The 26,896-nt window shown below is 41.1% G+C and overlaps 1 protein-coding gene across 1 annotated transcript; it reads left to right on the top strand.

Moving 5' to 3' along the window:
• The first annotated feature begins 3,772 nt into the window (after window positions 1-3,772).
• On the top strand, window positions 3,773-26,896 carry TSPAN3 (tetraspanin 3). Its single transcript, XM_032468828.1, has 7 exons — window positions 3,773-4,119; window positions 15,980-16,171; window positions 16,417-16,491; window positions 18,042-18,143; window positions 19,085-19,237; window positions 19,495-19,578; window positions 25,993-26,896. Exons 1-7 carry the CDS (start codon window positions 4,057-4,059, stop codon window positions 26,083-26,085), a joined length of 762 nt encoding a protein of 253 aa, XP_032324719.1. The 5' UTR covers window positions 3,773-4,056; the 3' UTR covers window positions 26,086-26,896.

Consider the following 26,896-nt stretch of genomic DNA (forward strand, 5'->3'; position numbering starts at 1 on the left):
CATAGGTAGGATGTTCAAATGTGGAACAATTGAAAAAGACAACGTCTACTACAAGCAGATATCATTACTGTATCTATCTATCTATATCTATATATGTTGTTTCTTCCCGATGTCCCAAATCAGGCTGCAGAGCTGGTCTAATAAAGACACTAATCACTATAGGCAGGCATTGCTCTTGCAGTGGAAAAAAATAAATAAATCTTTTCTTTTTTTGGTAAAACATAGCCACTTTGTGTCATACAGTGTGGGTCAAAGTGCATTTTACTTCACATGATACGGATTAAGAAACAGGGTCTGTTGGGGAAAGTTAAGCCAAGGGTAAGAAAAGGCACACATGCCCCATCCTTCCTTCGTCCCCCAGACAGGTGTGCTGTGATCAGGTGCAGCAGGACATACAGTGGTTCTGTGTTTCGGGGATGAACCTCACCCCCTCATTTGCTCTTTTTCTAGGTGCAACTTTTCCAGAGGATAAAACCAGACTGCTTGAGCACTGGGCAGTAGGTATTTAGGATACCAGAAGTAGGCCAAGATGGCTCATTTTCCAGAAGGAAGGATTCTCCCATTGGGTGGAAGCGGTCAGTGAGGGAGAGTGTGAGTCATGACGTCCAGGTCTTGGCCTAGGTAAGCTGACAGGTGTGCTGTTCACTGATCTGAGGAACATAGGCAGAGGAGGGGCAGGTTTAGGAAAACGATGACTTCAGTTTGGGACTTGCTGAGTCAGGAGTACATATGAGTCACCACCAGACAAGGTCCCCATTGTACATTCTCACAGCAGCTGGCACTCCTTGTTTATATTGTTGAGCCCAACTTCAATGAATCAATAATTGCATGATTAGTATTGAGTCTCTCTTCAGGACTGCAAGCTCTCTGAGGCCTTGGCCCAGGTCGAACCACTTCACTGCTGTATCTGCAGCACCTGGCACAGGGTCAGCCACAGAGCTGGAAACCTGTAAATATGTGCTGAGTGAATGAAGGCGTCTACCTGGAGCCATGCAGCAGGCAGCTGGAGACACGGATAGGAAAGCAAGACCCGGGACGAAGCTCTAGATTCAGAAGAGTTCCACACTTGGATGGGAGCTGAATCCAAAGCACTGGGTGAGGCGGCCCAGGTGGGATGAGAAGACCCAAGAGCTTAAGCCTGAGTCCTGGGAAACACCACAAGGCCAAGGAAGAAGAGTGGCCGGAGAGGTAGGCAGAGAACTAAGAGAGGGTCGTTTTCTGGAAGCTACTGGAGGAGAGAGGTTTAAGCACACAGAAGTCAGTGGACTCGATGCTGATGAGAGGCCTTGTGAGATGAAAATCACCAACACTTCCAAGCACTTGGGGGCCAGGCGTGGTTCAGACAGCTCTAAGTGTATTAATTCATTTGGTTCTCACAACAGCCATGTGAAGCTGGTGCTGTCATCACGGTCCCCTCCCTAACGTGAGGATGGTGAGGTGCAGAGAGGTCACCCAGCTAGGAAATGGGAGGGCTGCAGCATGAACTCAGGCTCCGTGGTCTCCAAGTCTGTGCTCTTCAACATTATAGATGGTGCCTCAGAGAAGCGGTAACAGTTGGTCATTGGTAACACTGGCAGGAGTGATTTCAGCGGCGCTATGGGGTGAAGCCACAGGCAGTGAGTAAGAAAAGCGAGTTGAAAGCAAGAGAGTCAAAACCAGAAATCCAGCCCTTAACTACAAAGAGTGGTCCAGCTGCATCACCTGGGAGCCTATTAGATGTGCAGAACCTTGGGCCCAGCCCGATCTTCTGCATCAGGCCCTGCATTTTAACAAGCTCCTCAGGTGATTCGCATGCACAGTGAAGTCAGACAAGAGCTGCACTAGATGATCTTTCAGGAACTTCGGCTGAGAGAAGAAAGAAAGAAAAATGCAGTGTTAGTGAGAGCTTTTTCTTTTCAGGAGGGAGAGACTGGAGCGTGTTTGTAAACGTAGAGCAGTGGTTTGCGACCCCTGCAGCACATTAGAAGCATGTGGGGTGCTGAGGCCCCTGCCCAGAAGAATCAGGCTTGTGGTCCAGGAGATTCCAATATTCAGCGGGGCACGATGGGGAGACCCACCCCAGGGGAAGGCACAGTGCAGAAGGACAGGATGGAGGTGCAGGTGTCCTCAGGTAAATGGGAAGAGATAGGGATGAAGAAATGCGAAGGAGATGATTTGGGGAAGGAGGAAAACCAGTAAAAGCAGTAAAAACAGTAAAGCAGAGATAAATGTGTAGAAGGTGGGAACCAGCAAGGAGACAGACACTTAAAGGGAATCGTACCTGAGAGCCATGATTAATCGATTGATTTCTTAAATTTTAACTGGGATATACATGATGTGGCAAAAATGAATAGTGTGATTTTAAAAACTTAAGTTGGATGGTGTTACGGCCTGCTCAGAGCTCTGCAGTATCTTCACCATCAGCATGGGAAGATGGCCTTGCTGACTTCTGGTTCTCCACTGACCTCCAGCATCTCAGGCCTTTTAGTGCTCTTTTTCCTACTGATCATATACCTGCTTCAGGGCCATTGTAATTGCTAGTCGCACCTTTGGGTTATTCTTCTTCTAAATATTCACATGACCTGCTCCCTCACGTCAGCTGGGTCTCCTCCTGTGTCCTCTCCTCTCAGAGGACTTCCCACCTAACTTTTAATCCCCTTCCTCTGAATTATTTTCTATCACTACCCAATATCATGTCATAAACCTACCTGCCTATTTGCTTAAGGTCTACCTCCTCCACCAGAATATAAGCTCCACGGGGGAAGGATTTGTCTTGCTCACAGTGGAATGCCCACCACCTGGAACAGGGAGGCACAGAGGTGATGCTTGCAAAAAGCTTAATGAGTGAATAAATGGCAGCTGCTGCTTGGTGCAAATCAAGAGGAGGCTGAGATGGAAAGGTATTGCTGAGAGTGCCTGGGGAAGGTGACTAGCCAGGGAGATTGCAAAAGAAAGATGATTAAGGACAAGCAAATGGGCATCTTCAAGGGCCAATCAAGGAGAGAGTGCGGGGTTGTAATGGCGGGAAAGGCAGTAAACAGGCAGTTTTGGGTGCAGCTGAGAATGTGGTTTCTTCTCTAGACTGCCTACTCTCTTTGTGGCTCTGGGCGAGTTTGTTAATCTTTCTAAGCCTCAATTACCCTATCAGTAAAATGAGGCTGATGACCTTAGTACCTTCCACCTAACGTTGTCATCGGGTTTAAATGAGCCAATGGCCATGAAGAGCCTGGCGTGGGATAAGCTCTCAATAATTGTTCATCACTATGGTCAATCCAAGACTGGGGGAACAGTGTGAAATGTTGCTATGTAAAAAGGTGTTTCTGTGATCCATCTAAGTCTTGTTCCAAAATGCCCCTACCCAGAAATAAACCTTATGCGTTACCTTGCCCCCCACCACACACCCACATAAAAATGTCTCCGCCTTGCCAGCTCCATCACCAGCCTGTTCTCCTTTCCAGCGACTCTTCTGAGAGCTAGCGTGGGACTTGTCACAATAAGTTATACGTAAATATTTGTTGATATTCACTGCATTTCTCCCAGACAATGCTCAGGTGTTACTAGGTCAGGAAAATCTCCACGTGGAGTAGGAGATATTAGTGTCTCCGACCTCATTAGGGGAGAAACGGCTAGGTAGGAAGACGGCGCTCTTCGGGCTTTGAATCATCCATAAGGCTGGCGTAGTAAACGCAGAGGAGATTGGGTTTGGAGCTCTGGAAGTTCCCGAAAGAGCCCTCTACATCCAAGGGCGGCCAGAGGCCAAGAAAAGGCGTTGAGCTTTCGGCTCCTTTAAGAGGCGTGGCCTCTCTGCGGGCGCCGCGGGAGTGTTGGCTGAAGCTGCCCATCCGGGGGCGGGACTCCGTTGCCTGGGAGCGGAGCTGGGGGCCTCAGCGGGGGTTGCGGCGGCTGCGCGGAGGAGCGAGGTGCTTGCTGGGCCGGAGTGCGCGACGGCGCGGGGGGCTGCGGTGAACGCCGTGCAGGCCGCGCAGTTCCCAGCGGAGAGGCGCCGTCGCCATTGCCGCCTCGCTCGGTGAGCGCGTCCCGCTCGCCGAGCAGGGCCCCAGTCCGACCCCCGGCACCATGGGCCAGTGCGGCATCACCTCCTCCAAGACGGTGCTGGTGTTCCTCAACCTCATCTTCTGGGTGAGTGGGGCCTGCGGGCGGGATGGGGTGAGGGCCCGGCGGCGCGGCCCAAAGGAGGCCTCGGCCGGGGCTCCGAGGGGCCCAGCGGGGACCCGGGCTCGGCCGGGGCTGGCACTGGGGGCTCGGAGGGGAAACGAATCCTTGCAGCCCAGGCGCGGAGGTCCCGGCCCTGCAGGCGCTTCGCTGGGTCCCTCCCCGGCCGAGGACGGAGGCCCGGGGCGCAGAGGGCGGTGAGGGGGAAGCCTCGGGGGCTTCCGGCGGCCTCCGCGCTCGGCCGGACGCCCCCGCCGGCTGGCTCCGTGCCGGAGGCCCGGCGCTGAGAGGCTGGGCCGACACCCCCCCCCGCCCCCGACCTCTCCTGGAGCAGCCTGCTGGACAGAGAGCGCTCACTGCAGATTCTTTTAGGACATCGGGCTCGAAATAGGATATTCCCGCAAGGGTCGGGCTCCGCTTCTTTGTCAGGGCCCGGACCGCCGCGGCTCCTCTGGCAGCCCCGAGGCGTGTGAGCAAACCGTGCAGACGTGCGGGGACGCTCCCAACTCGGCCGAGGGATCTTGACTTAGAGCTCTTTGTGTGTGGAGAGCTGGCTGGCTGGTTACCAGCCCAGAAAACGGAGAGGTTTCAACTTGAGAAGCCAAATAATCCTGTGACCAAGAAAATCAATCTACTTGTTTGTTCATGGCGATGGGCAACCTAGGATTATTAACCTTGGTTCAGTATGATTCAGATGTCACAAGATCTTGAAAGTGATGAGTTCACTTTCAATAAAAGGTGGCTTATGAATATTTTGGACACGCCCCCAAAGAAAGGGGTGTTTATAGCCAGTTCATCTTAGTTCAGGTCCTTATCTCACCATGGACTTTTGTAATAACCTGTGTTATTCTTGTTCAGTCTCTCCACCTGCTAGTTCATTTGGACCTTGCACCCGGATAAATGTTATTAAACATTTCCTCCCTCACATCACTTTTATTTAAGAAACAAACGACACCCCCCCCCCAAAAAAAAGGAAAAAAAAAAAAACTTCAGCAGTAGAATAAGTTCAACCACCTTCTCCTGGTATTGCAGCTGAAGTCCTCAATCACCTTTCCTTCCTCACGATTTGACCATGTTCTTAAACATTTGCTTCTGTGTCCCGGGTTCCCAGGACACTTATTGAACATTCCCACTTTCCATACTTTGGTGTGTCCCCCATTCAACTCTTTCCCACCCACATACCTAAATCAGAAAGGATCTTTTCCTACTTAAATCCTGTCCCCCCTCCACCCACAAAGGATGAAACTTCATAATCCTGACTGCTGTAGCATAAAAGGATAATTACATACAAGGCGCTTACTACACACATGCATTGCTGTTGAGTCTTCCAGGGTATTGGAAGTGATGAAAAGAATCCTGATTGATGGTACCTTGTCAGAATCGCCCAGGTGACTTGGTTTTCATGATTGCTTCTTATCTAGTTAGGGCTGCGTTTCTTAATACTTTAGTTTGACTTAGAAGCCTTTTTAAAAGGTAAAAGAGTTTTCAGGGATACCCAGATGGGAAACACTATTAGATAAGAAGATACTTAGGCATAAACTTTGCTTTGTACCCTTTACAGTTTCTTGTGATTTTTATGGGCATAACAATTTGATTTTGAAGAATAATCTGTGCACTCTTCAGGTGAACTCTAGGCTACTCAAGCTTAGAGACTGGAATTGTTAATGAAACAAAATAATGGAAATACAAGAGCCAGTTTTCTTAATTAAATTTTCATTTAAAATAGCAGTTAACTCAAGTGATTACTCATGAATCTTTGGAAAATATGGTGTATGTACTATTGGCACTTAGTGAAGAAGGTTATATTGAACTTGAGTTGTGCTTTTCATAGTGGGTTCTTAAGCCAAGACTAAAGTTAAACTGTGTGGTAAAGACACCCTTTGTCTAGGTTAGTAGGATAGTAAAACATCTGTGAGCTGTGATGAGGAAGTTAAGCAGACATGCAGGGAAAAAATTGTGGCATAGAGCAGGATTAGTGCAACATACCTAATGAGGAAGCAATGTTAGGTGTGTCTCCCACCAAAGAATTAGTTTAGGGACAAACTATTGGAATATGTTGATGTTGGTAATGATAACTAACATCTAAGGGCTTTTTATACCCAGACACTGTGCTGAGCACTTCATGTGGAATATCCTTATAACAGTCCCACCTGGCAGGGAGTGGTGTGCTTACTTTACAGATGAGGACATTGACGTTTACCTAAAGTGGCACGCCCAAGGTGGGGCAGAGCCCGCCTGCAAAGCAGGGGTTGCCCTGTACCCTGGAGCCTGCGGTGTTGGAGCAGAGTGTGATTTCAGATTTGGAAAGGTGAGGGAACTCTAGGGTGTGCTAGAGTCACTTTCTGTGAAACACTGATTTGAGCCTTGTTTAGAACCCACACCAGCATTTACACTACAATATTTAACTTGTCAGTTTAAAGAATTAAGTCATTAAGAGGAAGGAAGTACATAAAACAGGTGCTAACCTGTTCTCCCTGGGAATTTGTAATGCACGCTTCAGTTCTGATAAGATTATTCTTATACAGTGGCCCCTTCCTGCTTTCAGTGCCTTAATACGTAAGTGGAAGAATCAGCATTCCCTACCTAGAGCATCTCTAAAGTATCTAGCTTCCCTTGGGCAACTTTAGCAAAGGTCTTTTAACTGTTGCACTGGCTCTTCATTGTTGAATGGTAATGGCTGATTGTTGATAAGTGTTAAAAGTTTAATTGCTTTGGCAACATTTCACACCTCTTAATATCTTGATATCCTGGTTCAGTTGGCAGTTTGTTCAGTGAGTGGTGATGTGGAAGAGGATATGTACTTGAATTACTTACGATGGGCATTAAATGATCTGACAGCCAAAGTTGTTAATGTTGACTTGGTTTAGATTATTTTGGACAATGTAGTCTAAGAAAGTTACTATGGAAAGGCACAGACTGAAGGGGAAACAGTGGTTTCTGAAATCCTGAGGATTGTCTTAATGGAAATGGAGAGTCCCTCACCAAATTCCAAAATATTAGGATTTGTAGCACAGAAGGTGATTTTGGACAAGTGAAAGGATGTACCACTTGGATCTCTTTGGTTTTTTTTATGGAGTGGCATAGTTTTAAATTTGTGTGTATTAGTGCTAGACCCGTGATAATTTATGGAAGACAGGAGTGTTTGATTTATGTGACTAAATTTTCAAGACTCCTGGAACAGCCATTAGCCTCTTTTATAGACTACACTTTTGTACCAAGGTCAGATAGGGTTCTTAATTAAATGGGTCATTTGATCTGACCCAGGAGGCCTCATCTAAAACAAGTTTAAATCGGTACTGTTTAATTTCAGATTTTTATTCTGGTAAATTAATTGAGTTCTTAATCAAGTCGCATGTTACACAAATTACCTTTACTTTTTCTACCCTATTTGAAAAACCAATTGGCTAGCATTTATTTTGCTCATATACGTCTTGGGCATTATAGGGGCTACAAGAGAGAGCTTTGTCCCTGCTTGTAGCATTTATAATCTGGCACATCTGTGTAGGGTGTTTTTCATCAGTATGAGAAACCATAGTAACACTATAACAGCTGTGGAGTAGGAAATACCACAAGATCAAACACCTTTTAAATGCCTTTGGAACAACTTGGGAATGTGGCGCCTTCAGTAATCATCATTCACTTACGTGAAATACCCTTTACATACAAATTGTATTTGAAAGTCATATATAACCTTTAAATTTTATCCTGTCTTAAAAAGAAAATTTCACGTCACACTTCCCTCTGTGAATACATACAATTAAGGGTCATTGCTTTGTTAAACAAATACAACACAAATGTTTTATTATTGGTAAAATGGTGGAAAAGTAAAGATCTCTGTTCTTACAGAACTTCCTGATGGAGCGAGACAGACAAAAATATTCAAGAAAAATGTCAGATATGCTGTTTTACGCAGAGAGTTAAAACAAAGTGATGTGACAGAGTGACTGGGTGGGTGCTTTAGGTTAGCAAAGAAGTGTCTTCCAAGGAGGTGAAATGTAATCTGGAATAAATGAAGGAGTGGATTTTGGGAGTGATTTGGAGGAGATGGCATCGGTTAAGACAAGGAGCAGCCTACAGGCCCTAAGGCAAGAATATACTTGGTATGTTCAAATTACCAAGAGGATGATTAACTGTATATTCATGCTTTTGTTTAAAAAATAAAAATTGTATAACAAAATATTTCAAGGAAAATCTCTTGCCACAAATCTCCATATACATATATTGTGTTTTGCAGCATACCTTACACATTTGAGTTGGGAATATGACACTTTTGAACCAGAACCTTCATCTAATATCCTGGAATTTGTTTCTCTACCTCTTGTATTTCTGTCATCATGAATGACTGCTCTGACAGAGAACGTCATTGAACACTCCTTTAGCTAACATTTTCTTTTTCATAGTTTTTCAATTCACTAGAAGAAAAGCTAACTCTGTCAGTAAGCAAGTTATGCTGTGTAATAGGAGACCTATTCCTTAACTTGTCTTTGACAGTTAGGAAAATGAATGTTTCCAGTACTGCATTCTCAGTCATCTGTCCACTGACCAAGTGCCTTGTGGCTCTGAGTAATCACTAACCAAAAGAACTCACAGCTTTGGGAACTTGAAATCGGCCCAGTGACCACATGCAGCAAAGCTCTCTTTAGTTAGCAATTTAAGGAATAGGTTATTTACTAGCTTTTTAGGATATTTATCATGCTTTGAAATTTTTTTTGAACTTTATTCCATAAGATCCAATTTAGGTTAGGATTTTTGCAGAAAATTTATTCCGCAAAATTTATACTTGTATCAAACAAATATACCTTAAAAACCATTCACTCAGTAAATGCTTATTGAATATCTGTGCTTTACCTATTTCTGAGAAATATAAAAAGGCGTAATCCATGCTTTCTAACAACTCATGGGAAGAGAGGTCAGACAGGCAAAATCATTTATTATTCCATTAAGTTTAATTTCTAGGTGCACTCCCCCCTCCCCCGTATACTCATGGACAGTCTCAAGTTTTCCTTTAAAAATGTCATCTCTTCTCTCAGTAGCCCTCAATCATTTGGTAGAGGCAATAGATGAGAAAAATTATTTGCACTGATGTATTTGTTTCTGATTTACTAAGGGGAATCTGTAGTAAATGCTAACATACTGTATTTTACATTGTCGCTGCTACTGATTGAACACATAACTTAAGCATGGACAAACTCTGAGCTTAAGCACCTCAGGTGTCTATAGTAAGAACTGACTGTTTTTACAGTTAGAGTAGGGCAGAGGGACAGAGGGTCTCAGAGAAAAATGCATGTTTAAATTCCATGCTTCTCAGATAACTCCTGGAGCCCTGCAATCTGAAAATAGCTAATCTCCTTGCTATTACAATAATTTGGCTGTGGCAGTTGGTTGATCTCCAATTTCACTGCAGCCTGAACAATTGGGTATTTCAATTGGTAGATATAAATTAGATTAAACAGAATAACTTTTAAGCTGGATAAACAATCATTATTAAAAGCCAAATACAGAAAAAGTGAAAATAGGACAGAATTGAAGACCGTGACCTTTGGAATATCATCAGAGTAATATTGGTTTAAGGGATTAAAATATTTTTTCCTTTAAGAATAATGGCAATAGTGACAGTGAAGTTGTCAAAATTTTACGCCCCCTATTAGGTTTTTTTTTAAACTTATCTCCTTGTTAGGTGTTATTTATGAAAAAAAATGAAAAGATATGCACTGAAAGGATCAGAATTTGTTTGTCAGAAAACATCAAGATGAATCAAAGCCAGGCAGACCCAAGAAAAGTGATAAACAGGGAAGACTGACAGGTGCCTAAAATATTTGAGACTGAAGAAATACCTATTTTATTTATGTTAGCAGTTAAGGACAGATCTGAGAATTCATTTGTGAAAGGACAGCAAAGCCTCAATTTCAGATATAGTTTTAAATATTTACTTTTCTGATTATGCAAGTATTTTAAAGAAGACACTAAAACGTATTTTTGAAAACAAACATAATCATAATTCTACCCTGAGAGACAACCATTATTAACATTTTGATGTTTTTAAAAAATGTCTGCATGTAAGTGTGTTTTTCTCCTAGCATAATACAAACATATTAAATTATGCTTAAACATATTTAAAGGCTATAATGCAAGTATATCTCTGGATGCCAGGGTTTTTTCTTTTGTTTTTGCTATTATAATTTTGTTATAATATTATAACATTTTGATGAATATACCTTATACAAATCTTTGTTTCCACCTGACTTACTTCCTTAAGGATGAATGCCTAGAAATGCGGTGAGTAGGCACAAAAGCATAAATGCTGAGGCTGATAGTGTGTTGCCAGATTGCTTTCCAAAAAGATTTTCTGTGTTAATCTCTACTCCTGAGGGGTCTTATGTCTGTGCCCTCACATCTTTGAATACTGCTTGCCGTTATCATTGACCAGTTTGTTAGACAGAAAGTGATACCTTAATAGCGTCAGAAATTCTTGGTTAGAGTAGCTCTAACTTCTGAAAGAGAATTTAAAATCTTTGGAATAGTCTTTTTTTTTTTTCTTCCTTGATAAGAGAGACCATGAAATATGGAGACACTGGACTTGGTAAAGGAGTGATTGTGTTTAATGATATGAAGGATTTCATCAGAATAGGTCAGAATTGAAACAAAGTATGTGTGGACTAGAGAATATTATGGTAAGTAATGCTGAAAGATTTAAGGTGATTTTAAGACACTTGTGGTAGAGTTTGGGGAATCTTTCAGAAACGTACTGTGTAGAATTATCAGTGGATTACTCGTAGGAGAGAAGTGAGTTACGTAAAACTAATATGCCTGCACAGGAAACTGAGTTAAATGTTAAAAGATACGTGTAAGATGACTTTCTGCTGCTATTTGTCTTTTGTCTCCTTTTTGAAATCTGCGTTCTTACAAAGTCTAGAGTATGAGTGGTTTTTGCCAGGCCTTTTCTTGACTGTTTTTTCTCCCAGCATTCCATTCTTTTCTGCTTTACCAGTTGATTGTTGGAGGCAGAAATCTCTCCACAGTAGCAGTTCTCACAGACAAGAAGAATTTGTCACTCTGCTTTTAGCTGAATGACTTCAGATGGTCCCCTCATCTTTACACCGTCCTGATTCTTGCCAGTTCTGCACGTGGATCCATGGCTGCTATGTACCACTGCAAGAAAGTCAGATGTGCCTTCACCCACATGTCCTGTGGGATGCTTCCACCGTCATTTCCATTTAGGTACACTTTTCACAGCAGAGCTGTTTTAAGTCCTAGCTTGTAACATGTCACATTTAATACTGCCACATTCCAGTGGCAGCTTTCACCGTGGTTGATGTGCCCCCTTGCATTTCATATTCCTTAGAAAAGAATTTAGTAGTTTTATCATTTCATCATCTTTCAGAGGATTTGAAAAGTACAAAACCAAAACAACTGATTTCTAAAACCAAAACACTTGTTTCTAAACTATAGAAGAATCAACCTTATGTAAGAATGAAATCTCTCATTTTGAAGGGGCTTCACATTGGTGTGTAAGCAGTGGAAAGGTAAAAAGGATGAGGTGAGGCATCATACTTCTGTAACTCGTACTTCTGTTTTCTTATAGGTAGCTTGGTTTTTAGTGGGAGAGCTTGGTGTTGTGCAAAAACTCTCCTAAAAGTTTTGAAATTCTGTGACTTAGTTTAGAGCATGAGCTTATTAAAAAATAAAGAAGAATGGCTTTTTAAAAAATTCTTTTTTCTGTAGTTTCGGCTCTTCCCTTAAATTCCCCTTCACTTCTTTGTAAAAAGGATACATATTTTTAGTATACTGTCCTGGCACAGATCCTCCTCATAGGCGCCGATTTTCTCAGCGTTGACTAAAGCATTCCAGCTGCTTCCAAGTTCTACATTTCAGCCCCTCTGGTGTTGCGCCTCCTCCCCCTGCTGCAGCTGCTTGTTGGCAAAGCCTGGATCCTTTGATCGTCCCAATCCCAGCATGACCCTTCAGGAGAAGGGTTTAACCCTGGTCACCTTGTAGCCTTTCTAATAGCCACAACTCCTATATTAAAAATATGCAAACTACAAAGTTACTAGTTAGGAATTACTTATTACCTTACTTCCATTTACCATACAAGCCCTACCTCTATTTTTCATCCTAATGGTTGAATTTCATGAAAGTGATTGCTTATTGCTGTTTTTAGGTCTTTAGCTGTTGTTTGGACAACTTCTCTGTTTTCGAAGTAACTGATCTCATTTCGTAAGTTGTTTATTATACAACTTATATCAAGCACTATACATACATGTCATTAAAATAAGAAAATTTTGAAGTTATCTTCAACTTAGGAAACAGCCTCTATTTACAAGTAATTTGACTTATCAGCAGTCAGTGCAGTTTCTGCTCTGGTTGTATACAACCAGTAAGTTGCTTCCCTCTGTATGTTGTCAAAATAGAAGTGTTATGTTATGTTCTCAACTCTGCTGTGGGAATTGGATGTGGACTGGTTTGCAGCCTGGGAAAAGAAACTGCTTTCGAGTCCATTAGAAAAGGATAGGCAGCTTTGCAGACGGCTCCCCTCTAGCCTTCCACCACGTTCCTCTCTGGAGGACGGCAGCGCTGGGGCCATTGCACTTGGCCCCGTTCCCAGGCAGCACCAAGTGTGAGTCTCACAGGAATCTCTTTAGGTTGAAAACTCATCGTTTGTATTTAAAATGCGAATAGTTCTTCAATGTCCTGTGCTGCAGATTAATTGCTGAGTACATATATCTTCCAGTTTTATCTTGTTTTCATTCAAATTTATGTCATTTAAAATCTCATTTACTAAAAATGGAATTCATTTTAATTCAAGTCTTTTAAGAAATGAAGATGGCCTATTAAGAAAAGCCAAGAATCCAAAGGAGAGACAACTAGTGAAGACAAACTGGACCGAATTTGATTGCTTCATATTTAGGATTTCTTCTAATTGAATTTAAGGACTTAAAGTATTTACTATAACAAAGTGTGTGTGTACATATGTGTTCGTTTATATATCACAAATACGTAGTCAAGAAAAAGTAGTGCTTCGTAAGAGTGTTAAGTATTCCATATACTTCTGTAATTAATGCACCCAAACTGTTAAGTTGTGTCTCCTTTCCCTCTCTTAGACCTTCCTTCATCCCATAATAATATGCCACCAAAGTTAAGTCAGTGAATTCTAAGGGCCTTTGAACAGGCACAGTTGTGATCAGTGAAGCATTGATAAACTAATGTATTCCAGATGTGATGGCCATCAGGAATTCAGTAAGCTGGATAAGTTGCCAAATCTTGTTTGAATAGTGAACTAAAAGCTATAAATATTGAACTGAAGAGAAACAAAGCAAGATACAGACCAAAGCTTATAGAGATGGGAGGGCAGTTTCAAGGGAAGAGATGAGATGAAGTGTACTCAGTGGGTTTTGAGTGGTACCTGGCCTGCTGTGTGCCAAGCACTGTTCGACGTGCTGGATGAAAGACAGATGGGCAAAGTTTGTGCCTAAAAGGCATTTTGAGACATACATACTTAGAATCACAACAGTTGTAATGAATGCTTTGTAAGAGTTATGTAGGGGGTGATTTGTGATGAAGGGCACCTAATCCAGCCTAAAATGGTCAAGAATAGCTTCCAAAAGGAAGAGATCATGCTGTACTGTATCTTAATGGGTGACAGGGCGTTCTCAGGCAGATGAAGAGAGGACATTCCAAAGCAGCAGGGGTGAAGAGGTGAGAGAGCACGTGATACATTGGGAAATAAGAGTCTTTTGTTGTTCAGGGTGCGTGAGAGAGAATGGAGTCTGAGGCTGCAAAGGAGGGAGGAACAGATTGGTTTATCAGGGGCCTTATTTGCCTCTTCCTGATTTTAAACAAGCTAATGGCTTGATCTGGTTTTATTTTTAACAAAAATAACTGGTCATATAAAGAACACATTATTAAGGGACAGAGAAGGCCAGCAAGTAAGGTTTAGGGTGAACAGCGGTAGGGCCCAAATTAAGACAGGAACTCTGCAGTGGGGTTGAAGAGAAGTAACTGTCTTCAGGTCATGGTTTGGAAGTAAACCTGGAGGAGGTGGGTGGTGGGATGTAGAGGTGGGTCAGAGAAAGCACAGAGCAACTCGCAGGCATTTGACGAGAAAATGTCACTGTGGTGCCATTGCTGTGAAGTACGGACTATGAGGGAAGATTAGAAGGAGTGGGCAGGAAGGCAGAGTTTGAGGCCAATTGAGGGTGAGGTGTCTGTGGAACTTCCAGATCGGGATGTGTAGTTCTGAGATAACGGCTTAGGTAGAGAGCTACAGTGGCTGGTGAAGCCGTGGCTGGTATCACCCGGGGAGAGCCTACAAAATGAGAAGGGGCAAAGATAGAACCCTGAAGATCACTAGCATTTCAGTCTGTAAGGAAGAGTCCACGAAGAGGATGAGAGGAACCCTGAGAGAAATCGGAAGAAAGCCCTCAGTGGGGACTCCTGCCAGCCAGATGAGGAGAGTTTGAAAAGAATATGGCTTTTTTTTTCAGTTGCCCCTATGATTCTAGTTGTCTTCTCTTCTTAAAAAGTTCATGTTATTAAAAGAAAATCAAGTTACTTTATCAACTTTACATAAATGGGATCATTTTCTTCCAGATCTGAATAATTGTACTGGCCTAGTGTCTGAATGATCCTGCTGGCCTCCTGTTGATGCCCAGCTTGCAGGGTCCCGCAGGCTTGAGAAGTAAACTGAGTTTCCAGGTTGAGAGGAGTTAATGATACTTCCAGTAACATCGTGGAGGCTCTGTTCTAGTTTGAAGATTAGTGATTTATGTGTTAAGTTTTAAAGGATGGTGAAATAATTCTTTTCATGTGAAAATCTCAAAGTGCTCTACAAATGACAGTTCATTAGACCAAATGGTTTAACACATACACATGTGTTTGCTCATTCACATGAAAGTAAGTGGCACTGGGCTGTCGCGCTGTGCTGGTTGGTACACGGTGATAGCAAAGTCGACAGCGGGAAGAGCAGAATGTATGTAAAACTCTGCAGCTGGAGCGTGGTGTCTGGGGCAGCAGCTGTTCCGTGACTTTCTGCGTCCACTTTCCCTTTAAGTGCTTTGAAGCCTTTTTTCTCAGAGTGTAGTCCATGAACCAGCAGCTTCAGCATCACCTGGGAACTTTTTGGAAAAGCAGACTCTCAGGCCCCAACCCTAGACCTACTGAACCAGAGTCTGCAGTTCAGTAAGGTCTTCAGGTAATTCCTCTTCACATAGTTTGTGAAACATGATTCTAAAGAATAAAGAGACCTAAAGAGTTCACAGAGTTCTTTAGTAACTTGGCCCTCTAGCTTTACCATTTCACAGTCTCAGCTAGGACAGCAGAAGTTTTTAGAAATGTGTATCATGGTGACTGGTTACTCTTTCCCCAAAGCGGTAGAGATTATAAATGCAGATTCTGCAGTCAGATTGCCTGTGTTCAGATCCCGGCTCTGCCGCTTGTCCTGATTTCCCCGTTTGTTGGGGGCAGCTGTGATGCGCAAAGGCGCCCCCCGCCACTGATCTGTACTGGACATGTAATTGAGCTACACGTAGGCCTTGGGGAGAGGGGGGGTGTTTTCATTCTTGTCATCAGTTTTACTTACTGGATTCATGGTTTCTTGGTCCTCGATGAACCAGCAATTATTGAAAGGTAGATGGAGTTTGGAAAATTTTTCAACTTTAGGAATGTTCTTACTAATGAGTAATAGGAGGGTTGTTGGCTTCACCTGAAAAAGTCTACAAGTAGATTCGAGTGATGGAAAATCTCATTGAATTATAACATGCTAAGAAATAGTGGGGATGTTTACCAGCAGGGGTGGAGAATTTTACGAGCGCCCTGACCTCGTTTTCTACAGGGAGCAGCTGGCATTTTATGCTACGTGGGAGCCTATGTCTTCATCACTTACGATGACTACGACCACTTCTTTGAAGACGTGTACACTCTCATCCCCGCCGTGGTCATCATAGCTGTAGGAGCCCTGCTTTTCATTATCGGGCTGATTGGCTGCTGTGCCACGATCCGGGAGAGCCGCTGTGGACTTGCCACAGTAAGTGAGCGCTTTGCTGAGCGTGTGCGTCATTTTCTTTGTGGGAATATTCATTTGTGTGAGTTGCTTGAATTGAACATGAAACACCATGTTCTCTTGGACTCCTATAATTAGAACAGAATTAACATGTGTCTTAAACTTCCAGCAGTTATTTCAAATAATTGCTTTTTATCAAGAGAGTATTCAGAGCTATTTTTTCATTTGTATTTAATTTTTGACAGTGTTTCCTTACATTTTCTTTACAGTTTGTCATCATCCTGCTCTTGGTTTTTGTCACAGAAGTTGTTGTAGTGGTCTTGGGGTATGTTTACAGAGCAAAGGTATGTCGTCTACTGTAATTTATTTGTTTTAAAAGGGGGTTTAAGTGTTTCAAGTGAAATAGAGCAAATTCATCTTTAGAGTAAACATTTTTTTTTGCTTTGCTTCAGTTTAGCCACTGCTTTAAAACTCTAAAGTTAATGAGAAATTACTTGTTAAGACTTCTAGTCTCATTTAATACAGCAGGTTTGATTGTACTTCTGTTCTAGTTTGTAGGTATTTAGTTTTCTTTAAATGACTTCAGAATGATCTAGAAATGAAAAGTTGATCAGCTGAGAAGTTTTTCCAAATTTCCTCAGCCCATAGTTTCCCTATATAGATTCCCTGATTTCTGTTTTAGAAGAACTAAGGACTTCATTTTCCATTGCCTCTTTTTAAAAAAAAAAAAAAAAAAAAAAAAAAAAAAGCCTTGGTCCTGGACGTGGAACCCAGAGATGGAGAGTTGTTATCTTACCTTCCCGCCCTGTCCTGGGGGACAAGGGAACCTGAGGGACTCGAACCCCGAGGCAGCTGTGTTGGCCGCCCCCTCTTGCCTCTCTTTCCTCTTTTCTGGGCATTTCTTCTTCTTTTCTTTCTCCTTTCCTTTCTATTTTGCCTATTGTTGTTTTCTGTCTACAGTACCCTTAAGGCTGAACAGGCTGCTTTAAATTAATTAATTTGAGTATAAATATAGAGCCGTTATAAAGACATAGTAGAGTTCTTCTCACCAGGTAACTTACGGTTTTGAGTCAAAGGCATATTATGCAAATTTAATATTCAGCCATTGCTATGTAAGGTACCAGGCAGCTATGCCAAAAAGATAATGCAGTGTGTTATGCCCCTACCCATGACCTGGTTATCAGTTTTATAATTTTACAGCATCACTGATACAAGTACCACATAGGTCTGATTATCTCAGAAGGGTAAGGAGAATCTGGTGCAAGCAAATGTTATTAAGTGACGCTTTAGTTGTTACTCTAATAATTGGCAGCGGTGCGTTATGAAAAGTTTATTTCCTGTCTCCTCACTCACCTACATTGAACTGCAGCTTTTTATAAAGCGCCACGTCCAAGGACTGATTTTTTTTTTTTACCTGTTGATTACTTTTGCCAATTCTAAATAAATATCAAGTAAAATGGAAATAATGTTGCTATTTGTCCCAAAAATATCTTGTAGAGGGCTTTTTAAGTTGTTTAATTTTTACCTCCTTTAGGAAAGGAAAGTGAATAGATCTTCTGAGAACCCACTGAAAACCTCCTTAAAAAAGAAGGTGGTCCATTTGCAATTTAGGACATCTATCTCAAGGCCCAACTGCTTTCTCCCTCTTTAATAAATTGGTAGTCTGCCATCTTGCACACAGCTTCTCTTTGCTTTTAATCCATGTGATATAGGATGTCTGAAGTTTTACCTGAATCTATTCAGGGCAGGAAGGGAGAAAACTTTTTTCTTACAAGAAATTCGCAGATATATCTGGCCACTTTGCATATGTGCCATTAGGCATTTTAGCTGGCGCCTTGACTAATGTTACTATTACCAATATTTTTGAGGGACTGAATTCTTTATTTTGACTCAGGTGGAAAATGAGGTTGATCGCAGCATTCAGAAAGTATATAAGACCTACAATGGAACCAACCCCGATGCTGCTAGCCGGGCTATTGACTATGTACAGAGGCAGGTGAGTTCTCTTGAGGCTGGTTTGTTTTTGAGGACCAATCGCTGTTGAGTCAACATTAAACTTAACTCTGTTACTATGTAAACTAGCCATACACCTTTACAGCCATGGTTAGCTTCATGATTGTGTCCAATATTTTTACCTTCACCCTTGAAAAGTTTTTTTCCACCATCACCTCCTAGTCAAAGCCAGTTAAGAGGCACCTGACTTTTCCCCAAAAAATAATTAGCTAGAGCTAATGGAAGAGAAGTATGTATGTCACAGGAAAGTTGGAAATCCACATGGACTTCAGAGGAGGTGAGACGTTTTCATATACCTTTAGAAAGCAAGACCAGAAAAGGTACCAGACAAGACTGTGAAAGGAAGGAAGGAAGGAAGAAAGGAAGAAAGAATTGTTATGGACAGTATGAACATACATGAAGGCACGGAGAATCTATAGTAGATCTTCGTACCCGTAAACCCACTTCAAAAATTCAGCTTTTTGTCAATCTTGTTTCATATATTACTCCCGCATATCTTTAAAGTAAATCCCAGACATTTCAGACAAAATATTTTAAATACTTTGTCATTAGAAATAACATTTAGCTCAGAATCAGATGTTTACCAGGTAAGATGTGAAGGTTTTTCTTAGCTGTAAACGGCCCCTTGTTCACAGTGTGCTTTTCATATGGAGGTTCTGGAGCCCCTGGTTACATGTGGCTATTTAAATTAAAACTAAAAATTCAGTTCCTTGGTCACACCAGCCACATTTTAATTGCTCAGTAGCCTCAGGTGGTTAGTAGTTACCATACTGGGCATACAGCCGGAGGACACGTCTGTAATTGCAGGAAGTTCTGTTGGACATCCCTGGTCTGGAGGAGCTTAAAGCTCTGCAGCGCAGGGAGCTCCAAAGTTCAACACGGACTATGTGTTTTGTGGGGAGTAATCTCTGTTTTCTTTGTTAGCTGCACTGTTGTGGAATTCACAACTATTCAGACTGGGAAAATACAGACTGGTTCAAACAAACCAAAAACCAGAGCGTCCCTCTCAGCTGCTGCAAAGAGACCGCCAGCAGTTGCAATGGCAGCCTGGCCCACCCTTCTGACCTCTACGCTGAGGTAGGCTCAGTGTCTTGGCCAGCACTTGAATCTGGCCTGGTAACCTGTCTTTCTCTGTGAATTATCTCTACCTGGAGCTCTATTTTTACTTGTCTTTGATGCCATTTAATTTTACTATAAATTACTTTCAAATGTGTTTTCTTCTTTTACCCTCTATTAGTTTCTGTCATTTCCATTTCTGCCAATAAGTAGAAGTACGTGACCTTGCAGCTTTCACTTCTAAAACAGACTAACGAGGATGACTTTGGGTGTTTCAGGGCTGTGAGGCTCTAGTTGTGAAGAAGCTGCAAGAAATCATGATGCACGTTATCTGGGCAGCGCTGGCCTTTGCGGCTATTCAGGTGAGCACAGCTAGGCAGGGAGCTCCATTCACCCTCCGATGTCAGCCCTGAATGGTTCTAATCACTAAGTGCGGTTAATCTTCGTGTATGTAGATAACTTGGAAGTGATTAAGGTACCAGACACCAGTTTCCAACATCTTCCATTTCCTGTCTCTAGACAGACCCAGAACGGTCCCAGAAACCAGAGATGGGGGTGGGGGGGAGCTGACCATGTATGAGGGGACTCCTTGTCTTACTTTCTTGACTTAGTGAGTGAGTGACCTGTTCAAAATGCAGACTGTTGTCATGATGTATTCTTGGAAGGTATTTTAGTAGAACTTAACAGAATCTTTTAAAAAATCGAACTTCTTTAGTTTGGAAATGGAAAGCTTTACTTTAATCATTTTAAATTTCTCCTTCCATTTCTTGTTTTTCTGTCTTCAAGGGTTTTTATATGCTCATATACATAAATCAAGAACTAACACTGCGCTAGTCTCTTACACGAATAGGAACAGTTTTATTGTTCTACAAAAAAGACCTTTAGGTAAAGACTGAGGTGGTAACCTCTTTTATATTTGTGGACTTAGTTTTTTCAGACAGACTGTCATCAAGAAGTCTGTGACACCACTTGACATTATCTGGAAATGTACCATGTCTTTGCTGGCAGCTGTGGGGACTTCTCCCAGCTCCTACGAGTGAAAACAGTCTTTTCTCCTCTTAATAATAGCTTGTACAAAGTAGTTGGTAATTGTTTAATTACCTCTCACTTTATCAAAAAAAAAAAAAAAAAAAAAAAACCCTCACACATCCTTTAGCCTCCATTCCCACCTAAAAATACAAATAAGAAAGATGGCTCTTTTTCTGCCCACTGTAACTGCCTATATTCTTAGTTTCTCAGATGTATACACTGTTCCCTAAGAATTCTGTTAGAGGAATATTACAACTATTTGAGAATGACTGAAAATCATTTGCATCAGATCTAGTTCTCAGTGTTCTTTCGTGTTCTTTTAACATGTTCTTGAAACATGTTTCAGGTCTAGAGAAACTATTTTAAGAAAGTGTTGCTATTTTTAATTGTTAGATAAACCAATGTAGTTGCTAGTTTACATGTAAATTGTTTGGATTGTCTGCTCTCTGTGTATTTGAACAGAAACTAGTGTATTTAATGGGAAGTGCCATTTAAAATGGCAAAAGGGAGATTGTTTACTTTGCTGGTATTCAAACAGCGCTGAAATGATTAATTAAAAAGCCTAGTTCTTTGTTTGCTATGGTCTCTGCCCTTCTAAGCGTTTACTTTGTGGTTCAGCATAGCAGTAATCTGTTGATCAGCAGGGATGTATTTCGTATTTTCATTGTGCAGACACATTCATTTAGCTAAAACTAATGAAACATGAGGGAGGTCTCTTTCCCAGGTGAAATCCTGATCTGTGCATTTTTAATGATTGTATGTGTGGTAATAAAGCTGCATGTGTTAGCACATAGCAGAAAAGCTTTAGACTTGTATGGTGCTTGTGATCATGAAATATGCGACGTGTATATAGAAGACTGATGAAAATCAACACTTCAGATACGTCCCTCATATAATTAAGCTTATTATTAATGAGCCAGATACTTCCTCAGTAAAAATTTTTGCGGGGGGGGCTAATAAATATTCTTCTAACTAGTCTTTTAAATATGCCTTCTCATATGCATTTTATACTTAAATCATCCTGACAAGTAATGGCTGATAAAGCTTTGATGTTTTCAGTTCAACAGAACTAAGTCAGAGCTTTTACAGACTCAAAACCTAGTGGTTTTGAAAATTAAAAAGTGTTTGTTTTAAGGGGAAAAACATCCATTTGAAATGAATTTTTAAATAAGTTTTCTTCTTTCTTTCTTTCTCTCTCTCTTTTTTTTTTTTTTAAGGAGTACCTGTAAATGTTTAAACTTTTGATATTCAAAATCTGACATAGGTTGGTTGCCCTGGGTGTGGAAAACCTGAGCAAAGGCAGAAACAACTCAAAGATGAATGAGCTCTTGTGCTTGTATACCTATCCTGAGAGAAGGAGCTAAAAGCATACTTGGAGATTGTCCAGTCCCTGTTCCCTTTGCTTTAAAGACCATGAAAATGAGGGAGAGCAAGGATAATGTGACTTAGGACCATCTCTAGAGCTTGAACCCCCATCTCCATGTATACTCTGCCTCCAATTACAAATTTAAGAATTAAGATTCTGAAAAGGTGAAATTCTTAAATTCTGTTATGAAACCTGACAGTTAATTGACACTTGAGCTGGATAGAATATACCGTTTAATAGCATTGAAATATTATTAGCACTTCCCTTCAGGTTCTAAAGTGGGAAAGCTCTTAAGAGCTATCATAGGAAATTGAGTTTCAAGTAATGGTAAAGACTGAAAGATTTCCGCTGTTGTGAGTATCAAAGCTGTTTAAGCATTGTCTCATTTGGTTTTGAGTGTGATTTGTGATACTGTTAAGCCACATTTTATTGATGTTCTGAGGCATAAAGATTAATTTAATAAATTTTCTCATAAGCTTAATTTATCAATAAAAATCTCTAGTTTGAGTGTCGGTCACCTGTGGGCCCTGTGGGCCAGCCTGGCCCCTGCCTCTCTTTGTGTGTGTGTTGTCCGTCACTACTCTTGTGTTACAGTGGTGGAGTTGAATAGTTGTGACAGAGACCAGTTTTGTCTCTTGGTTCGCAAAACCTAAACTATTTTCTTTATTGCCCTTTATGAAATACTTACCCAACCTTGCTCTTTCTAGTCTTGTTAAGTGGCCTGAGTTTGGGTAGGACCAAAATGATCAAGAAAGGAAAATCTGAAAAATACTAGTTAATTATTATAACAATTTTTGAATATAAGAGAATGAGATTTAAAAATTTTTGCTACAACCATTTTCCTATTTATTGATCAGCAGGATATTTCATTTCTTTGAGGACAGCCAGCCTTTAAAATGAGCAGATTATCAACTATGAATTTTATATTTCAAAGGTCTGGTCATAATAATAAAATCTAGGTTTTGATTTGGCAAGCTCTTAAGTATCAGCTGTGGGTAAGGCTCTCTAGAAAGGCAATACGGGAAAAATGGGAACTGTCAGTCTTTGGAGTCTTTCAACATTGGCATGTCCTTAATAGGAAGTGATCAAGAGCAAAATTTCATAGAGAACTGTTTCCCAAGGCATGTTCCTTTTTTCCTGGTCTGTGTTCCAGGTGTGAAGGAGACTGAAGCTGCTATTTCCTTCCTGCTGCTTCTGAGTACGAGTTATTCATTAAAATGAGTTAAAGGACATGAGTGACTAGTGCTTCAGGTTGGGCCCAGATAGTTAAAATCAAGTGGCTTGATTCTGACAGTCTTTTTAAAAAATATGCCAAGTAATTCTTTCTTAAAAACTTAAAAACCGAAGCTTGGGAATCTAATTTTTGAGTGGCTAAATTTGGGAGGTGGGGATTAATCTTAATTGTTGACTTCTTGAAAATTTCTCAGTTGAAAAAAACCCGTTTGATGACTTTTTTTTTCAAATGATACAAATTTTGTAAAAGATAAGCATCCCTCTCAAGTCTTGACCGCAGTTCTCCAGTGTCTCCCTGTGGAGGCAACCGCTGTTCCCAGTTTCCTGTATATCCTTCCGGAAGTAGTTTGTGGTTAGACAAGCAAATAAGTATTTTTTATGCAGATAGAAGCGTATAGGATGCAATTTTCTACCTTTTTTTTTAAAGAAAGAAAATTAAGATAATTGTATGAGGCCTCCAGTTTTGAGAAATAATGCAGACAGAGCCCTTGTGTGCTTAGCCCAGTTTCCCCAGTGGTAACGTTTTGTCAGACTGTTGTGTATCACAGTCACGATACTGGCATTGATATAATTCACTGATTTTATTTAGATTTCTCATTTCTGTGTGTGTATTCAATTCTGTACAGTTTGTCCTGTTTGGTTCTTGTATCCGCCACCACAATCAAGATACTGAACAGTTCCCATGCCAGATCCTGCCTGGTGGGATTGCGGCTCTGTTACAACTGCACCCACCTCCCTCCCAGGCCTCCTCCCCAACCCCCTGGCAGCCACAAGTTTGTCCTCCATTTAAATGTTATATAGGTGGAATCATATGGTATATAACCTTTTGTACCTTCTTTAAAAACAAATTAATATGTTACTGTGGCTGCATATTGTATTCCAATTTTTGAACATACTTCATAATTTAATTTACATTCATGGGCACTTATGGAAGTCTTGCTGTTACAGAAATGCAATTAGTGAATATCCTCTATATATGTGCAAAGTCTACAGCAAAAATCTCTAGCCATGAAATTGAGGCATCAGAGAATACGGATTACTTTTTTGATAGGTATTTCTAAATTTTTCTTAGGAAAGGGTGTGCAGTTCCAATTACCTTGTATAACAATACCTACTTCCTCATAACACCACCTACATAGTGTATCATAGCACATTTTAATCCTTGGTAGTTTATTTTAAATCACCACTTGCCTCCGTATTCAGTAATCATTTTTTTTTGGCAGTTGCTGGGTGTTACATTTGGACTAAGTGCAGGTTAGTTCTCATGACTTGAATATTGCAGGAGAAGGTTTCATTGCAAGGAGTCAAACTGGACTTAAAATACTTGTGTGATATTTTAAAATCTGTTGTTGGAAATGTCAGTAATCATTGAGATTTTAGTATAGCGGGGCTTTGGAAATGGGCCTGTAATACTTAGTGATGAGATTTGCGCTATAAGAAGTTATTGCATAGCACTTAATATTCTTAGACTCATTCCCACGCATGAGTAGCGTTTTATCAAGCTTATTGAATTGTTTTTAATCAATAGAAGTTGATTTAATTGAAATTAAAGTCAGGAAAGAAAGGATCCTTATTTCAGACCCCATTTTGAGAATGCTGACTCCTTCAGTAGAAGTTAACCAACAGGAAAGAATGTGAGGAGTTGGGGATGCGAAGAGAGATCTTTTCCCCAAGCAAATCAGTAATTTGTGAGCTTAGCATTTTTATTGCTCAGTTTAACATTGCCTGGGAACATAATTGTGTTTGATTTTTATAGCTGTTCTAAGAATGTTTTGATGTACAGTGAATGGAAATATATTTCTTTAGGAATTAGATACTAAACATGTCAAGAATTGGCTTAAGATATTTAGTAAACTTTCAGTAATACTTGCTTTTAAAATGTGTTTAAGGTGCTTTGCATTACTAGCATTCAGCAAATATTGATATGCTGAAATGCGTGGATTCAGGCAGCAGGGGTATATCCTGAATGGGTAGAATCTAGGCTAAATCAGGGCAGAAATTGGAGTATGTGACTTTATCATGGAGGATTCACATTAAGGACATCTTTTTTCTCTGTATGCTTGTGTCATTAGTGATCTTCCACTTCAAACTTTGAAGGTCTGTTTATGGATTGGGAACGTTTTATTGAAATGAGATTGACCCCATATGTACAGAGGGCCCTGCCTTTTAAAGTCAAATAACTGAGACCTTTCACTGTCAAAAGCTAGAGCAGCAAATTAATTTATTCTTAGTTAGCTCTTTGGTAACTGTTTATATTTTGTAAGAAGCCAGGTCAAAAATTCTAGAATCGTTTCTCTTTAATCCGACTTAATCCTCTTGCTTATCCAGAATAACATGGCATGACTTTATTACGATCCCAGTTTGCTACCACAGAAGGATTAGGGTTTATTAAATAAAATGATGAAGGAAGGGTGACCTTTAAAAAGTAGTATGTATGTAATACCACAGAGCCAAACCTGCATTTCAAAAAGAGTAAATAATTGTGAAACAGAAACCCTCAAACTACACTTTTTGGCATCAGGATTGGTTTTCCCCCATAGGGCTTCTGGGCTGTTCTGGGCTTTTCTCTTTCTGGATTATTATAAAGCCTATGTTCCCCAAATCCAGATGCCTGAAAAGACCACCATTAAACTTCTTCAACATACATAGTCTTGATCATTCTACTTCCTAGACCTTTGCTGTCCAGTATGGTAGCCACTGCTCAGATATGTCTTAAGTTTAAATTAATTTTAGTAAAATTAAAAATGCAACGTCTTAGTTGGACTAGCTACATTTCAAGTGCTCAGGAGTCACATGTAGCTAGTGGATACCATATTTGACAACTCAGACAGGGAATGTTTCCGTCATTGCAGAAAGTTCTTTTGTGCAGCACTGCCCTAGATTGAGAGTGGGGATGGCTGGAGGAAGAGCCTTGCTCCTCTGCTGGCTTCACAAATTATTCTTAGATGTGAGGCAGGGAAGCTAAAACTTGGTACTTCGTTCCTAAAAAGATAATGTCTTTGTTAGAATTTACTTTCATTACTGTTAGTGCTGTTTTGGTAATTTGAGAGTTTTGAACTTTGGAACAGTTCATTACCAGCAGAGAAATACACACTTGCTCTGAGGGTTTTCAGCCTTTTTTTTCCCCATTGCTGTTTTCTTTCCACAGCTGCTGGGCATGCTGTGTGCATGCATCGTATTGTGCAGAAGGAGTAGAGATCCTGCTTACGAGCTCCTCATCACCGGTGGAACCTACGCATAGGAGAGAACTCAAGCTTGAGCTTTTTAGTCTTGTTCTGGTTTGGAAAGTGAATTGAGCAGGTCCACTGCTGTTGACCTTCTGAGTTCATTTAGTTAAAGCACACATACACAGGTGTTGGACAGAGCAGCTTGGCTCTTCACGTGCCCACCTTCTTACCTACCCACCTATGACTCTTTTCCTCTCTCCTGGCTGACTCTCCATGCCCGTAAGTGTTGAAGTACGGGGGTAAATGTTCTAACCTCTGAACCGTCTGTGAGTTGCGCAGTGCGGTGGAACTAAAGGCGGACGTGGGTCTGCTTGTTTCCTCCAAGCAGTAATGGGACTGCTGCTGCAGTATCGCCGGCTCCTTCCGGTCTTCACCATGGAGAACTCTTGGCCAAAGGTTTCTGGGGGGAGGGGGAGGCAGCCAGCTGTCTGGTTAAAGTTAATACCAGATGGTGCCCCTCATCAGTGTCCTTTTAAGAAATATATACTGTAGTCCAGTAAGATAGCAACTGTACAAAATGGCTAAAATAGACTTTAGAATCATACAGTGTGTATCTTGGTTCATCTTCAAAATCAGACTGACCTTTGAAACTAGTGGTTTTTAATCAAAGCTGGCTTTTTAGAAAGAGTATAATGTATGCACTACTGTTTTAAAACAATTAGCGTGAGCGTATGCGTGTGTTTTTGTACGATTGAGCCCATTCATTGTTAAGTCTAAACTTGTTAGAAATAATGTACCCATGTAGACTAGCAAAATAGTATGTAGATGTGATCTCAGTTGTAAATAGAAAAATCTAATTCAATAAACTCTTATCACCCTCCCCAA

This window comes from Camelus ferus, chromosome 27 (assembly GCF_009834535.1).
Source record: "Camelus ferus isolate YT-003-E chromosome 27, BCGSAC_Cfer_1.0, whole genome shotgun sequence".
NCBI lineage: Eukaryota > Metazoa > Chordata > Mammalia > Artiodactyla > Camelidae > Camelus > Camelus ferus.